Here is a 16,484-nt window from a genome sequence, read left to right on the forward strand (position 1 = left end):
TGAGCTCTGTGTGCAGCTTCCTGCAAGCTTCAGCCCCGTTCTGCAGCACCAAGGTTGGGGCTGCTTAGGCACTGGTCCTCTCCCGCTGCATCAGCAGGAGGGAGGTGAAAATACCTCAGCACTGCTGCTATCACAGAGAGCCAAAGGCAGGTCCAAGGGCTGGGGTTTGGTAAGGAGCAGCAGAGAATGGGCTGTGCAGCTCCTGTAAACTTTGGACTAAGCTCAAGAGCCAAAATTGCTTGGTTTGTTTCTATGTATGATTTTGGGATATACAAACTCTGCCAGTGCATTCCTTATGTCTTATATCCAGACATGCCCTAAAGCCATGTAGGGGGAGCTGGGGAAGGTATAGTAGTTCAGTTTTAAAGGAGGCACCTGCAGTGGACTGGGTCTCTACAAAACAGTTGGGAGCTGGAAACAAAGACTGGGAATATGAGCCCCCAGTTCCCGAGGAGATTCTACTTCAGCAGCCGCTGGGTGCCGCGGGAAGCAGGCAGCACAGAGCAGCAGAGCTCTGCAGGTCCTCCTGGCCTGGTGGCTTCCAAATGACCATCACACTTGGCCCAAAGCGTGGATGTATGCCTGGAAAGGAGAATGAGCTGGCCTGGTGTCCCTTCCGTAACTGCAGCCCAGCTTGCTTTGTCCTTCAAATACCCGGCAGGGGAGACAGAAAGAACTTGTTCTCTCTCTGTAACCTGATTCATTCCCCCCAGCTGCTCTCCTCAGCCTGGTACTCCCTTGAAATCTCATTAGGGCTCAGCTGTGATTCTGCGGTGGCTTGAGAAAAACTGCGAGAGGAAAAACAAAATGAAGCGGGGAGAAGGAGCTAAATCAAGGAACTGGCAGGGCAGGAAGGGAGAGCTGGCAGGCGCAGCAAGGGGGCAGGAGAGACAACGCGAAGTAAGTTTCCTTGAAAGAGTCAGTGGAGCAGAGTGCTCTGTCCCCATCTCCTCCTCGTGGAGGAGGGCATGTATTTAGGAGAAGGTTGTAGTGATTTTCCTGTTCATCTATACTCTGTGACTGGCCACTGTAGGAGCCTGTTGAGATAGAGGGACAGTGCCTGTCATGTTTGCCCATTCTTAACCCTTCTGGTTCTGCATGCTGCTGTGCCATGCCATAAATTCCTGCACTGGAAGGAAGCTTCTGGCTCTGATCCATACAGAAAGCGCAGCTTCTATAGTTCCCTGTCTTGGCCACCCTTTCCTTGCTGTCTCGACCTCAAAGCACAACTTCTGTAGCAATTTCTTCATCACTAAGACTGAAGTGGGAGGGACTTTGTCTTTGTAAGACAGACGGCTTCCAGCTGAGATCACTAGACACCTTTCAGTCCATAGAGGCAGTCCCTGCCCTGGAAAGAAAATGTCCTTACTAGACAAAGCAAAGTCCCATAGGAAGGTGGGATGAGGGTGGGAAATTTCGTGGTGATAACCTGATCATCCCCAACACCCCTTCCCAGGAATGTTTAGGACTGGACACTGGGATTCATACGATCTCCGACCTTCCTTTTGCTGGTACAGGGGAGCTGCAGCAGCTGCTCTCCCACTCCTGGGCAGTGTTAGATTGTCCATGCCAGTGTTTCATTTTAATTGCAGTGGGTGGCATGGGAATTGGAAAAGCAATTAAAGAAATTCCAGCTTCTCATCTGAATGTGGCCAAGCTGTCCTGGAGGAGCAATCTGGGGAGTTAATGCATGCAGTGAGAAGGTTTGTCATCTTCTTTTTGTCCTGCCAAACACCCCATAAGCTTAAAGGACAAATAAACAAGAGCACCTGCCTGAAGTGCTATGTATTCCCTTCTAGTTATCCAATGTGCTTCTGTCCTCACCTCTTCTCCTCTCCCACCTGCTCTCTTCTTCTGGCACAAAGTTGCTTCAAGCCCACCATCACGGGGAGCATTTACGCATTTAGCAGTAAGGTTTGACATGCAAACAAGGCTTTGGACAAGTGTAACTTTGCTCTGTGAGCAGCCCAGGCGTTTTATAGAGATCACAGCAACTGGGCTGCACCCTTGTTTGCATCAGGCTTTCCACCCAGGGCATGTCTTCTCCTGAGACTGGTGAAAAACTAAGCTAAAAGGAGGTGGCTCCTTCCCTGTGGTGCTTTGCATAAGACTTCATTGAAGTGTTCAGTACCTTCCCTTTTAATTAACTCTGCCCCATCTGTACACAGCATCCTGTGCCCACACCTCTGCCTTCTCAGTGATAACCTTGTTGGGGACAGTGCAGGCAGATTGTACTTCTATAAACAAGAGCCTGGCTGATGTCATGTCTCCACTCAAGGTCTTTCCTTGATCCTCTGGGTAATGACTGTTAATCAGCTGCTAAAACACACACATCTAGGTCGTGCTCCTGAGGCTCACGGTAAGAGACTGCATATGCCAGGGCACCATAGCAATCAGCCTCCACCTCAGGATTGCATGTGAGGAGGTAACATCACTGAAGGACTGGAGGTGGTGGTACAAGGGAACAGCTCAGATGAAAGGGGTTTGGGAACGCTCTGGAGTGCTCGGCTGTCATGAGTATAAAAGCCTGCCTTTTAGATGTCCCCACTTGCACATGCATGGGAGCAGGCATGAGCAGACGTGTGTGCGAATGGGCAGATAGAGAGCTCAGAAGCCAGCACTTGGCTTTGAAAGCCCCATCCAGTTCCTGTCTGCAGACCCCAAAGGTGAGCAAGCCGTGATTGGGGACTTCGCAATCCACAGAGCAGTATGTACAGCATGTCTTGTTTGAAGGCTCCTGGCACAAGCACAGGACATGGTGATGGTTTTTAACAGCGAGTTTGTATTATAAAAAGAACACTGTTTCAACTGAGATTCCCTGGGCAGAGGCAAAAAACATTGAGACAAGGACAGTGCTGCCGGTGTTGCTGCAGAAGTGAAACAGATGGGGAGTTCAGTGTGTCACCTTGAAAACACAGATCATTGGAGCTCTGCTCCTCTTGTCCTTGTGAGTTCCCCTAACCACTCTGGCATCATGTCCAGAAAGCTCTCTGGGGTCTGATTTAGAGAGAAAAGAACCTTTGAAACATAATGAAACTTACATTCTCATTCTTTTGCTCCTTTGTGTTGGGGAGAAAACCCAGAGCAGGGACACAGAGGCAGTCACAAGCGAGGTGTCTCACTAATAGGAGAAGCTTGACGCTGCCTAACTGGTCTCTGAAGTGGTCAGTGTCAGGCATTAGCATATGCTGTTAGTACACGTCGTCTCTGCTTGCTGCCTTTGGAGAGTGCTTGCACATGTCATGCTAGAAGCACATTCCTGCCCTCAAGCTGTAGGGACAAGAAGTTGTGCATCAGATTTGAAGATTATTGTAAAATAAGGCTATTTTATTTATTTAGTTAGCCTGGAGAAAGCCTCCAGACTTTTTGCTATTACTGAGCATGTGAAGTCCCTGGGACATGGAGCTCCTGAGGTTTGCCAGAGATGTTTGCAGGCTGGGAGGGATTGTGGGATGTCGTGGAGAGGAAAATGCTCACCTGTGCAGGGATATAAAGTTGTTGAACACAGTTCTGTCTGAAGGGGGGATGCTTGGGCTGACCCCTGTATTGCAGAGGAGGGAGACTGGAGGAGAAGCTTCCTGGCTTGCCTTGAGCTGCATGGAAACTCCTATCAGCCATTGAAAGAAATACACCCCATGCCTGGGTCTCTTCCAGTAACTCCTGAGATCTTACTGACCTGCAGCACCCCAAAGAGCTTGCCTGCAATACTTCCTTTGCTTAAGTCTGTGATTGACAGCACAGATCCCTCAAATTCACTTCAGCCCACATGAAATGCTGGCCATGCTTCCTAGGAAAGCAACCTGCTTTACTGTACTTCAGCTAGGGCTTTGCTTGGAGGTGCTGGAGGAAAGGGGATATAGAAATAAAACCAAAATCAGGACAATAAAGGCCAGAATAAGGCTGGCTAGGACATAGCCTCTCACTGTTATTTAGGATTTTTCCCAAACTCTCTCTTCAATGGAGTAAAATAGAGGAATCTCTTTGCAGGTTCTGTCTTCCCTATTCGGAGGTTTTCTTGTTGCTGTTGAATACAAGTGAAGCTGTAAAAACCACCTTTAAATCCTTAATTTTATCCTATTTTAGGAAAACATTTAAGACATCTTCATCTCACAGTTTTGCTTCTCTCTTGGGCATTTGTCAGAAAGCTGAGCTCTTAAAGAACACAGAGAAAGAAGCTCCTACATAGAAAGAGGAACCACGGAGTACCAATTCCTCCGTATCCCACTAACTGCACCTTTGAAAGGGATCAGCTGAATTGCACACGCAATGAGCCATTTGAAAAGGATCCTCTGGTAGTGCACAGATCTATTTTTTGGTGTACAAGGTAACCTGAAAATACAAACAGCTAATTTCAAGTTGTGTCGTGCTAACCGTGTGAGCTTAAACTGTTAGTCTGAAGTTGGGTAGCCCTTACTCATCTGAACCCAGGGTAGAAATTAGTCTAGAGTTCCTGGGACCAAATCCAACTGGAAATACTGGTTGATTCCCAATACCTGTGCACATACACACAGAGGTGAGAGAAGCAGCAGCAAACTGGGGCCAGGCTGGATGTCCTGGCTATATTTGGATGTCAGGAATTGAATGAGTGCTCCAGGGCTGTGAAGGTTAGGGCAGAGCGGCTGGGATGACCCAAGGAGCAGTGCTTAGGGCAGCACACAATGAGAACACTGGCCAGCTCCAAACTCTTGTGCTGGGGACAGGCTGATTTCTGAACCTGTTCATTTTCTTTTGGATAGAAAATTTGGGGATTTTCTTTGACATGACTTTTCACATGGAAATTGCACAGCTTTTTACTTAAACTATGATTTTAAAAATGAAAGGGTTTGTGAGTGCAGTAAAATCTTTTTGTTGTTGCTTTATTTTTTTTCTTCCAAGATGAAATATTCTTGTCAACTCCACATCCCTTTATTTCCCACAAATGCTCTTTCACAGGACAGGTTTTTTCCATTAAGCATTTTCAGATTTTGCCTGTTTTTTGGAATTGGGTTTCCACCAGCATCCATGCTGCCCACACGAAGAAAACGAGGGCTGAGAGGTGATGTGCAGCAGTGCCATGTGATGACACTGACAAGGGGACCAGCACTGGATGAACTCACACAGAATCATAGAAAGAACTTTAAGATCATGCTAGTATTTAGGGTAGACAGTGATTGCCTTATGGGTAGTTTGATTCATTATTCTGTGACTGAAGTTTGATGTAAAACTGCATGCATGCCAACATGCGTGTGCTACCCCACGTGTGATCCAAATGGCGCGACCTAACTGTAAGAGTGATTCCTCTTATTTCGTTAGCTCCTTCTGTTGAAAACACTAAAAAAGCCCGTGCTTTGACAGAGAAGTTAACAACCTCCATGTGCTGCACAGCAGATGGTACAGTAATGTTGGAGGCGTATTTTACAATAACCTTTTTCTACACGGGGAAATTGAGGTATTGAGAAGTCTCTTTCTGATGCTTGAGAACGAATCAGGGGCAGACAGAAACTACAGGGGTGCAGGGGTTCAAGAAACAGCAAGTTTTGGGGGCTGAGCTCATCCTGCCAAACTTCAGCCATTCAGCCTTGATCAGCCTGGACTCTTCTAAGGTCAGGAATAGTGTGAGGCATTTCCAGAAGACAACTTGGACTGTGTCATATTGGGATCTCCCTCCAGAAATGCCAGCCCCTTTACAATGACCATAGGGAACACATGGTCAAACATCTCCTATCTTAATCAGACACCTACAGCTAAGTGGAATCTGATTAATGCTTAGAGAAAGGTCTGAGCACTTTCCTACCCCTGCAGAGCCACAGTTGTGCAAGGTTCCCCAGCACCAATGCAAACCTCACCTGATGGGAGCAGTGCTAAAGTCCTTGAACTGTTGTGGTTTAACCCCAGCCAGCAGCTGAGCACCGCACACAAACAGGGATGGGGGAGAGAATGGGAAGGGTAAAAATGCTCCCAAAGGCTGGAGAATTCTTGCATAAATCTTGCCTCAGATAATTCTGAATGAAAATACATTTGTAAATGCCAACATTTCCCAATGGGTTCCTCACATACAGGCAAGGGAGCCAGCTCAGCTACCAAGTTCTTCCTCATGAATAGCTGTGCTAATAATAGCCTCTGAAATTAGATCAAACACCAGGACAGTGACAATAACAGCTCAGATTTTTCAGAAGAGCTGAATGACTTGTGCACTACACCTTTTGCAAAGGCTGGCTATGAATGGCACAAGAGGAGCTCTTTAATGCTGATCCCTTCTGAAAATCTCTGCTTGACAACAAATACTAAACCCCTGGGATAGCTGACCCTCCACTCTCCCAAAACATTAGCACTGGTTATTCCAGCGCTGAATGCTGAACTTCCCAGCAGGACATCTAACCTGAGCAGCCACCCCAGAAGCAATATCTCACAAGTGACTCCAGTTAGGAGTTAGAAATTGATAGTGGCATCTAACATGGATTTATAATTGCATTTTTGGTTGCTTTCTTCTACACCAGAGATACTGCTGAGGAGGAGCAATGTAAGCTCACATTGGCTCGAACGGGGTTTTCGGGGATGGGGGAGAATATGTCAAATGTGTTATTTTGGCCCCAGCAGCTGGAAGCTGGCAAGGAAAAGAAAATGGCCCCAAACAGAATGAAGTAATCCTCCCCATCTATGCCATTTTCTTGGGCTGCCATTACCCCATCTTGTCCCTGCCATGCCCATGCCATGCTTATTTGCCCATCGGTGGGCTCTGTTTCAGTGTTTCACAGCCCCATGCCTTCATCACCGCATACCCTATGTCCAAGCAATACCCAGTTTGAACCAGAGCATTCAGATGCTGGAATGGGCTCTTCCTACCTCCTGTCCTGGGGCAATGGCTATTGCTTGTGCACTTGGCTTTGAGGGGTGCTGCTATCCTTGTTCAGTCTCCTCATGTCTGTTTTGAATGAACTGCAGGGGCAATGCCATCACTTTGAACATGCTGCATCCATCCCCATTTAGAGATATGTGAGGATCTCATCCCTGTCACCTTTGCTCATCCCTGTGTCTAACCAGGGTGAAGGATCAGCCCAGAGAGAGACTCGACCGCCTGATGGCAAATGTTCTTTTCTCGTGATCTCATTCCTATGCAAGGGACTTTTTTGGTACCAATCACTCATCGCTGGTTGGCTGACAATGGAGCAAGGGGGAGGGAAATGAAGTGGGGAGTCGTGTGCTGCCCTGCTCTGCCTGCCCCGGCAGGACAAGCTGTCCAAGGGAGCGCGCTAAGAGCACCGCATCTATTTTAGCAGCATGGTTTGAGAAGTCGGCTCTGAACCAGCAGCAAGGGCAGCGGAGGGAGGGTGTGCTGCAGTCATAAAAATTCCACCAAGATAAATCAATAGAGGGAGGAGGAGACTGAGAGGGAGAGATGGCAACGTCAGACATTGTTCATCTCTGTCCACAGGGAGAGGAGAGGGAGACAATGCCTCTGTGGTCGTGGGGTTTAAAAGGAGTGAAAGGGAGCAGGTGACAGTGGTTAGTAGGGGCTGGTGGAACTGGAGCTGGGGGTCTGGTTCAGCCAGCCACTGAGTGCCACACACGCTCCTGCATGGCACTAATTAGCACCTTCTCAGGCAGGTTGAGAAGCAGGGTAAGAAGCAAATTGGCTTGCAGCAGCAAGCAGCAGAAAGGTGGGTTAATGAGGTGGACTGCTGCCAGCCCAACTGGGGCAGGAGCTGCCTCCCAGACATGTTAGTTAGGGGTGAGCTGGTACACCCTCTCTCACCAAAACCAAAGGTCCTCATTATGTGGAAACTCTGTGTTCTGTCTGAAAAAGACTCAAGCTTTTGAAATGGTTGCACCAAGAGCTGGGTCCATAGCACCCCCTGCCCCAGCTTCCTTCTCTAATCTTCAGCAAGGAGTATCTGCCCAGGAGCCTGTAGTGCCCAGTTTTCTATATAGACCATTTAGAGCCTAAGCCCTTCAGCAAGGGGTGGATTCTCATTAGGTTTATGCACAACACTACTATTGCTGTGTGTACAAACTAGGTGTATGGAGCACTCCTGGGCTGTATCCTAATGACTAACAGGAAGAGTCGTCTGCTTGCCTTCTCTGGTAAGCTGGTGAGCAGCTTTCCTTGTCTGTGTTTGAAAGGTGTAGCTGAATTTAGGATTGGATTCAGGCAGTATCTACACTCTCCCTTCATGCCTGTGCTTAAAAGGAGTGTTTGGCTTGACTTGTCCATCAAGAGGAAGCCCAAGCCCTTGTTTGTATGGCCTTGGCTTTCCAGGTATGGGTCAGCACACTAGTCAACACGCAGACTTTGGCTCTTCCCAAGTGTGCCATGGATGTCCTGACCCTGAGCTAAAGATGAGCCTGGAAAGGTGTCAGTGGTCACTAACACCTGCTGTCAGACTTAAAAAACAAACGTTCTAACTGTAACCCCAAAATGGTGCCTGCAGAGCAGGAGACAGGGCTATGCTTTGCCTGAATCCCTCTCAGAAAGACATGTCCTTCCTTCTCCTTCACAGGAATACACCATTGATATCTTCTTTGCTCAGACGTGGTATGACCGGCGTCTTCGTTTCAACAGCACCCTGAAGGCCCTCACGCTCAACACCAACATGGTGAGCCGCATCTGGATCCCAGATACCTTTTTTAGGAACTCCAAGCGGGCTGATTCCCACTGGATAACCACTCCCAATCAGCTCCTTCGCATCTGGAATGACGGAAAAGTGCTCTACACGCTCAGGTACATGCAGCAGGCACTGTCGCTGGCTGCTGAGGTGAGGGAACAACAGGCTGGTCAAAGCAGAGCAGGTTTCCAGGTGGCCTGGGATAGAGTAATGATGTCTCCCAGTGTGGGTGGGAGTAGACATGCAGTACTGGTTGCAGAATGGGCTTCCTCCTCCCAGGATGGAGGCTTCCAAAAAATTGAACTGTTTTTCCATATAATACCTAGAAAAAAAAGTTAAAACTACAAATAGTTTCCTAAACCAAATTCCATTAAAAGTATATGTTGGGCAGTCCATCTGTTTCATTCTGATAACAAACATTTAGCTTTTGTTCCCATAGATTCTCACTCCCATAAATGAATCTCAAAAACATACCAAACAAAAAGGCTTTTTGAATGTGAAAATTAAATGATTTTTCTCACTTTAGAAATACCCAAACATATGTTTTGTTTTGCTGCTGTGTTAAAATGTTCCTGCAAACAGACTGATCTTCAACAAATTAGTGTTTCTCTCTCAAGGAAGTGAGAATCCCTCTTGTCACATTGTGGTGTTGGAATCAAACCACCTTCAACACAAAATCTCAGTCTCCTTCTCTCGCTTCCCCTCTCAGGCTGACGATCGAGGCTGAATGTCTGCTCCAGCTGCAGAATTTCCCAATGGACACTCACTCCTGCCCTTTGGTTTTTTCTAGCTGTGAGTATACATATTGTTTGAATAGTTTTAGAAGGCAAGTAGAAAAACCTCAGTAGTGTAAAACTCTCCTGCAGAGACCAGCCTCCCCTTTTCACCTAATCTTTATGACTCTCTTCCTGGACCATTACCCACCATGACCTGAAGCCTCCTCGCACTCCTGGGCTAGCAGAACCTGTCTTCAGGGACAGATTCACAGCCCCTCTGAGTTTCTCCTAACTCGGGTGGAAAGTTAGAGGTGATTATTTCACTGACCTTCTGGTCACTCTGGACAAACAGCACCCATCCTGCCTTGCATCTTCTCCCTTTCTCCCACCCTCTGAGGGGACAGCTTGGCTTTCCAGACCTCAGCTCAGAGCCAGGCCTTCAGACCTCCCCTTCTAGTCCCCACTTGTCTATTCTCATCAGCAGAAAGGGCTGTTGATGTTGGCACATCTCCACTGGTAATTTCGCAGGGAGCCTTTCCGCACCAAGAGATTCCCATCCTCATGCATTGCTTGGAAAACTGGTTTAGTCATCTTAGCTCAGGTTCGCCTCTCCCGCTTCCCCTGCCACCGAAGAGATGCAGCTCACATGGCTCCGAGGTGCTTCAGAGGGAGGCAGCATGCTGAGGAGATATCATTCCCTCATCTCTCACCATCCCTGTTCTTTGCTAATTAACAGTACATGCCCCACATGCTTGATAATTAGAAACACACGTTTAGTTAGCTGCCAAGCTCTCGCTCCTTCCCTCCTCTGAGGAACTCTCTCGTAGGTGTCAAGGTCCCTGCTTCACAGTAGGTTTGTTTCATTGCCAAGAAAGCCAGAGCCAGGAGGAGCCATGAAGCAGCCTGCAGGAGCCAGGTCTCCTTCTCCATGGAGAATGCACCCTTCCTTTTCCATACATAGAGCAATTTCTAGGGTGAGAGGTACAGATATAGTCAGAGCAGCCACAGCCATTCTACCTCCCCTATTCAGCAGCTTTGTATTCCTGGTGTACTCATGCTTGAGGAGGGAAGGTAGTCATGAGGAGTAGTGAAGGCCCAACGAGCTAAAACCCTCAAAGATTCCAGGCTGGGGGAGTCCTCTTACACCAATCCAAGTTTCATTCCCACCAGTTCAGCCCTTAGAAAATCTCTTATTTCTAGTATTGCTCTTCCCATCCCTAGAATTGGAAGCAGTCCTCAAGGGGAGATGCTGTCCCTACTCCCATTGCATGTGGAGATGTCTAAGGGAATGTAAGCAAAAGGCATCAGAAATATCTGCCTCAATAAGCTGAAGGAACGTGATGAAGTCTTTTACTGATGTCCTCCTGCTTTTCCCAGACGGATACCCACGCGAGGAGATCGTCTATCGCTGGAGGCGCTACTCCATTGAGGTCTCCGACCAGCGCACTTGGAGGCTCTACCAGTTTGACTTCACTGGCCTGAGGAACACCTCAGAAGTTCTCAGGACTGGGGCAGGTGAGGCAAAGGGAGACAGCCCACACAAACACCAGCGTGGTGGAGACCTTGTGGGAGGCAAAGGAGTCATCAGTCAGCTCCACAGTGGTGGGGAAGGAAGGTCACAATGACACAGTTAGAGAAATGTAAGGATGAAGGGATGGACCTTTGCTAGAGGGAGTGGAAGTGCTGGAGATGAAGGGTGAGGGGAGGACGAAGCCGGGGTAGGCCAAAACTACAGACATCTGTGAACTGTGAGGTGTCTATGCTGATGTGAATGAAGCTATCCCTAACTGAAGGGTCAGGAGAGAGAGGAGGTGGAGCTCTCTTGCTGCAGTATGTGCATACTGTATGATTCCTGGGTGATGCTTATATTGGAAAAAAGGTGGAGAAATCAGAACTTTACCTCTGCAAAATTGTGTGGGGTTATGAACACCTGAATTATGCTTTAAGAGACAGGAAAAAGGCTGCATGTGTGAAGAAACCAGGGAATGGAGGCCCTCCAGCTGCTCGTCCTCATAATAGCTCACATCCCCTTTCCTCCCCACAGACAACAGAGGAAAGCTTCTTTGGATTCCTGCAGATGAGGTCAGCTCATAGGTTTTAAGCCCTCTGAAGCAGCAAGTTGAGGTAGTGCTGCAGAAAGCTGCCGTTGCCAGCACCAGCAGCCAGCCTCTAACCACGGTAGAAAAGGCAGCACAAACCAGGACAAGAAGTGATGTAGTCAAAGTGTCTTGAATGCACCAGTGTCTGTCTGATGTTTGTAGTTCTCTTTTCTGGTAATTGCTTGCAAGCTCCATCTTAACCCTAGAGTGTCAGGTGGCTTTCTTCCAATACTCACTAGGAGCCTCTGAAAAAGAGGGAGAACCTCAGCTGTAAGCTGCCAAATGAGCAATTAGGATGTACAGCACCACATGCCTTTTCCAGGGACAGAACTAGAGTCTTAATGGAAGTGATTGAAAGACACCTCCTTTGTCATAGCTCAGGTAGGCAGTTAGCAAGCCAGGCCGTGTAGCCTTTTACAGCTAAATAGCTTCTATAGAAAAGAAACCTTTGCAGCAATCAGCTGAAGATGAAAAACTCTCTGTAGTTTCTTCCCTGAAACTTTTCCAGTTTGCTTTTCAGTGTGCTTGGACACACAGGCAGGACTGTACAAAGGCAGCCTGGTGGCCACACAGCCAGGCAGCCAGACAGGCAGCCGCAAAATCAGCTCTTACATTAGTCACGAAGACATGAAGTCAGACAGCTACAGAGCCAGCCAGCTAACCACAGGGCCCGTTAGTCACAAAACCAACCAGCCACAATGCTGGAGAGTCACCAAACCTACCGAGCCAGCCACACAGCTGCCCGTGGAGCTAACAACATGGGCAGCCACAAAGCCAGCCACAAAATCAGCTGGCCATGCAGTTAAAACTACAAGAAAACCTCATCAAAAACACTCCAAATTCTGGAACTTTGCTGATTTTCATGTTTTAGGAAGGCACGTTATCATTCCAGTGTCTCTGTTATTTTTTCCTAGGGGAGTACATGGTGATGACAGTTTCTTTTGACCTAAGTAGACGTATGGGTTATTTTGCCATTCAGACCTACATTCCCTGCATCCTGACTGTTGTTCTTTCCTGGGTTTCCTTCTGGATCAAGAGAGACTCTACACCAGCCAGGACATCTCTGGGTAAGACAGGTTGTTGCATGTCTGATGCTTGTCGAACTCTGCAAGGCTTACAGACAGGCAGTGCTGGAGTCAAAAATACTCCTGAAGCACTTTGCCATTTTCTGGCATCATTCAGCTTACTCAAGGATAGTCCATTCCTCCATCTTTGTGTGTGTAACACTGTCCTCAAGCTCAACCAAATCTCCAGCTGTTCTAGCTTGGGCTACTGGATTATTTCAGGGTAGCACAACACTCTCGTGTCTTGATCTGAGACCTGAACTCAGCCTTTTCCAAGTTGACAATGTGGTATTCTGATGTGCCAAAAAGGAGAGGGAAGGGGTGAGCTTTGGCATTGAGATGCTGACCAAAGGGCTCCTGTCACATGCAGGTGTTCTGCATTCCCTCAGCGCTTTTCAAGGGGTCAGCATAGGACCAGTGACACAGAGGTTGCAGGGTAATGAACAAAGTTGCTCAGTTGTACCCACAGAGTCCCAAGCTCTGGTAGGATGTGGCAGCCCTGTAGGTACAGCCTTTCTGTCAGTCACACCACAGTGGGAGCCCAGGATGTGGCAACAGCTCTGCCTATTGTTTAGATTTTCTCAGCAACCTGCGGTGTCTCTTTGAAGCAGGAAAATGCTTATGTTGATTGAATCCTGCTCTGATAGGCACTAGAAAGGTCTTTACGAATATTTAATGCACTTTGGCTGTCAAGCTCTACTTCCCAATTCTATCCTTCCCGTCAGCCCCACTGACTTTCCCTTTAATAGCATTCCCAGCCCTGCCTGCAAGCCTCTGAGGGGAGGGAGGGAAGAGGAGAGGCTCGGGGCCATCAGTATCAGGCAGGGCTATTCAGAATCCATCCATTCTGACCGTCTCTCCCAGCCTCCCTATCAAAATCAATTTCTTTGGTGCCCATGGAGAGAGCAGGAAGAGGAATGGAGTGTCATTTCCAATGGAGGCGAGGGTACACTATAGTCTGTGGCTGGGAAAGGAATGAACAGCAAAAGGCAGAATGTCCTGTGCAGCTGACGCCACTATGGTGGCTCTCTCAAAAAACAAAGGCAAGTTTTCCCAGGGGGGGCCCTCTCTATGAGAAAGGACCTCAGCACATCAAGAGTAATGTATTCTCTCCAGAGTCCCTGTTGTACTTAATATAAATGATCCCCAGTACACTTCAAACCCGCCAGTCTATATTAGGGAGATGGAAACTGGACCAGTTCCATTGGCATTTCAAATACATGGGAAGTCACATCACATCTGCTAATGCAAATACAGAAGGAAAATATGCAAATCTCTTGCTATGCTGCCACCCTGAGCCATTGGGCTGACCCAGGAAAGGGTGGCAGGTGGATTTAGATGAATGCTAGAGAAGGAGGAACAGGTAGAGTTGCTGCTTCTTCTCCACATCCTAAAAAGCAGTGGATGATGGATCATGATAGCAGCAGCAGCAAATATTTTGTTGGCTTCTGACACTATCTCTGGGAACAGGTCTGTGAGCATTACTGCTGCTGCAAAAACAATTCCAAGCTCCATTCAAGTCAAAAGAGATTCCTTATAATCTCCTCCCCACTTGCCCTCTACATCAAGAAATTAATAGATTGTGAAGAGCTGTCTCTGAAGAATAACGACAAGCCGGTTGAAAGCTTATGGGTAAGAATTAGAGACCAAGGCGATAAAGGGATCCTTGTGGCTGGTGTTTACTACATTACCATCCCATTATCCAAGCTTTTTTTCCTGTGTACAGCCTTAAGCAGAGTCCGAATTCCCTGTTCCTTTACCAGTCCACATTGGTGGCCTGTGTGACACCTGGGTTTTGAACAGCTCTTCTTCCACAGGGCATTGTTAGAGGGCACCTCAAGAGCAGAGCCTGGCTGAGCAGAGCAAAAATGAGACCTGGCAACCAGAGGAATTTCCCTCACACAGAAGAGTGGAAATGGGGATGTTTGGGGAGTTGGATGCATGTAGAAGACAGAAGTGCTCTTTATTACTAAAACCAGCTCTTTTCTCTCTTAGGTATCACAACTGTGTTGACAATGACCACCTTGAGTACCATCTCCCGCAAGCATCTTCCCCGTGTTTCCTATATCACAGCCATGGACCTCTTTGTCTCTGTGTGCTTCATCTTCGTCTTTGCAGCTCTCATGGAGTACGCTACACTCAACTACCTGGTGGGAAACAAGAAACCAGTTGAGCACAACAACAGGAAAGCCAGGCTGGTAGGTCAAAGGGGCCAGCAGAGGTGGGTGCTGTTAGAACCCCAAGCTATTTAGAAATATCCCCCCTCAGCCTGCAGGGAATTTGCTGATCTGGTTTAGTGACTGACCCACACTGTTCATAAGGCCCTCGGACTACTCTGTGTGCTAGGTCTGAGCACCAGAAAGATGAAACAGAGTTAGAAAAAGCAGCTGATGCTCCCCTAGACAAGGTGCCTGTCAGAGCCAGGCACCCTCTGCTCTCTTCAAATCTGCTGTAAAGCTTATCAGTATAGTTTATGATAACTCACATAACCAAATGTAAATGTCCACTTTAAGACAGGGTGATCCACATTTTTCTCTCTGTACTGGTACACAGCAACTCAGAAATCTACTTTCTTTTATGGTTTGTCCATTGGAAGACCTCCTGAGTATGGGGATAGTGAACACAGTGTGTTCATCATCCTCTTGAGATCTGCCCAAGCTCATGGCAGGGACTTCTGACACATCAGCTGAAACAGGCCTCTGAATTGGGACAGAACTGAAACCAAAGACAGCCTCATTGCCCAACATGGGTGGAGAGAACTCTTCTGTGAGGTTGGTCATACACCTCTTCTCCTGGGCCATGAGGTTATGAGTCACATACAGCCTTTCCCCAGCTTTTCTCCAACAACTGGCAGCAACCAGAAGACACATCTGGACTGTGTGTTGTGTTCTCAGAGACAGCTGAGCTCAGGGGAATGAGGGAAGAGGCTCACCTGTCTGAAACCAAACAGGTCCTGTTTCTGCACTGTCAGTAGCAGAGATGGGGAATCAGAGCAATTAGATCTTTGCTGACTAAGGCTATGCCCTAGGGAGGAAAATCACAGTCATGCAGATAGCTACTGGTCCCCACAGTAGACCAAGGTGGTGATTTTCAACCATGTGCATTGAACAGCACCTATGCTATGAACTGATCTATTGCCAGCTGGAGGGGTTTGGATGTCTAGAACATGTTTTCCTGCCTTTTCCCTCCCTTTAATCCACCTACTCCCCCCCATTACAGCCACCTACCTGTGCACAGGTGATGCCATCCTTTACCACCATCAACATCAACAACATCATGCACTGGCCCGCAGAGATTGAAGATGATGAGGATGAAGACCCTGGCTCCCCATGCTTGGAAGGAAAGGAATGTGAGAGGTTCTTCTGCTGCATTGAGGACTGTCAGACAGGAATGTGGCGGGAGGGGAGGGTCCGCATTCACATCTCCCGCCTGGACTCCTACTCTCGTGTATTCTTCCCCACCGCCTTCCTGCTCTTCAACATTGTCTACTGGATTGCCTATCTCTATCTCTAGCTGTTCTTTGTCCTCAGCTGGAACGGACTGGAGACCAGCAAGATGGGCTTCTTAAGGAGCATAGAGAACATCTCTTCCATTGTAGTTGATTGTCAGTCTGAACAATCCAACCTGGTGATTCCCTCTTCCTGCTCTCATCTCTTCTGAGAAGAACAGACAGCATTTTTTTAGCCTTCTAACATATGTTTTTAGAGAATCTACCCTTCCCCAAGAACCCCTTCTCCAGCACCACCAGCATTTTACTCCTTGTAAAATTGCCCAAAAAGGTCCTATTCCCATGCCAAAAATTAGGGATTTTGTCAAAAGCAAAACCCTTAATTTGTTTAATTTTTCCATCCAATCCATGGGAAGTGATGGCAAATGGAGTTTTCTGCATAGTTATTAAGATATAAAGTAAATCATACACCTTCTTTATGCACCACTTCCTCCAGGACAGACTTTGTGGAGTACTAGAGGCTTGGGAAGGTCAGGAGGAAAGAAGGCAGCAGAGCAGCTTTTCCACAGCGGCTG

At 47.7% G+C, this 16,484-nt stretch overlaps 1 protein-coding gene across 1 annotated transcript in view; it reads left to right on the forward strand.

The window, feature by feature from the left end:
• Positions 1 to 16,219, forward strand: part of LOC104404522 (gamma-aminobutyric acid receptor subunit gamma-4) — a 27,259-nt gene extending 11,040 nt beyond the window's left edge. Inside the window, exons 4-9 of the mRNA XM_010012970.1 lie at positions 8,478 to 8,698; positions 9,292 to 9,374; positions 10,676 to 10,813; positions 12,312 to 12,464; positions 14,457 to 14,659; positions 15,681 to 16,219. Of these exons, the coding sequence (XP_010011272.1) occupies positions 8,478 to 8,698; positions 9,292 to 9,374; positions 10,676 to 10,813; positions 12,312 to 12,464; positions 14,457 to 14,659; positions 15,681 to 15,974 (1,092 nt within the window). The 3' untranslated portion in view covers positions 15,975 to 16,219. The remainder of the gene's footprint in view (positions 1 to 8,477; positions 8,699 to 9,291; positions 9,375 to 10,675; positions 10,814 to 12,311; positions 12,465 to 14,456; positions 14,660 to 15,680) is intronic.
• The last annotated feature ends 265 nt before the right edge of the window (positions 16,220 to 16,484 follow it).

The sequence above is a fragment of the Nestor notabilis genome, unplaced genomic scaffold, assembly GCF_000696875.1.
Source record: "Nestor notabilis isolate BGI_N333 unplaced genomic scaffold, ASM69687v1 scaffold13794, whole genome shotgun sequence".
Lineage (NCBI taxonomy): Eukaryota > Metazoa > Chordata > Aves > Psittaciformes > Psittacidae > Nestor > Nestor notabilis.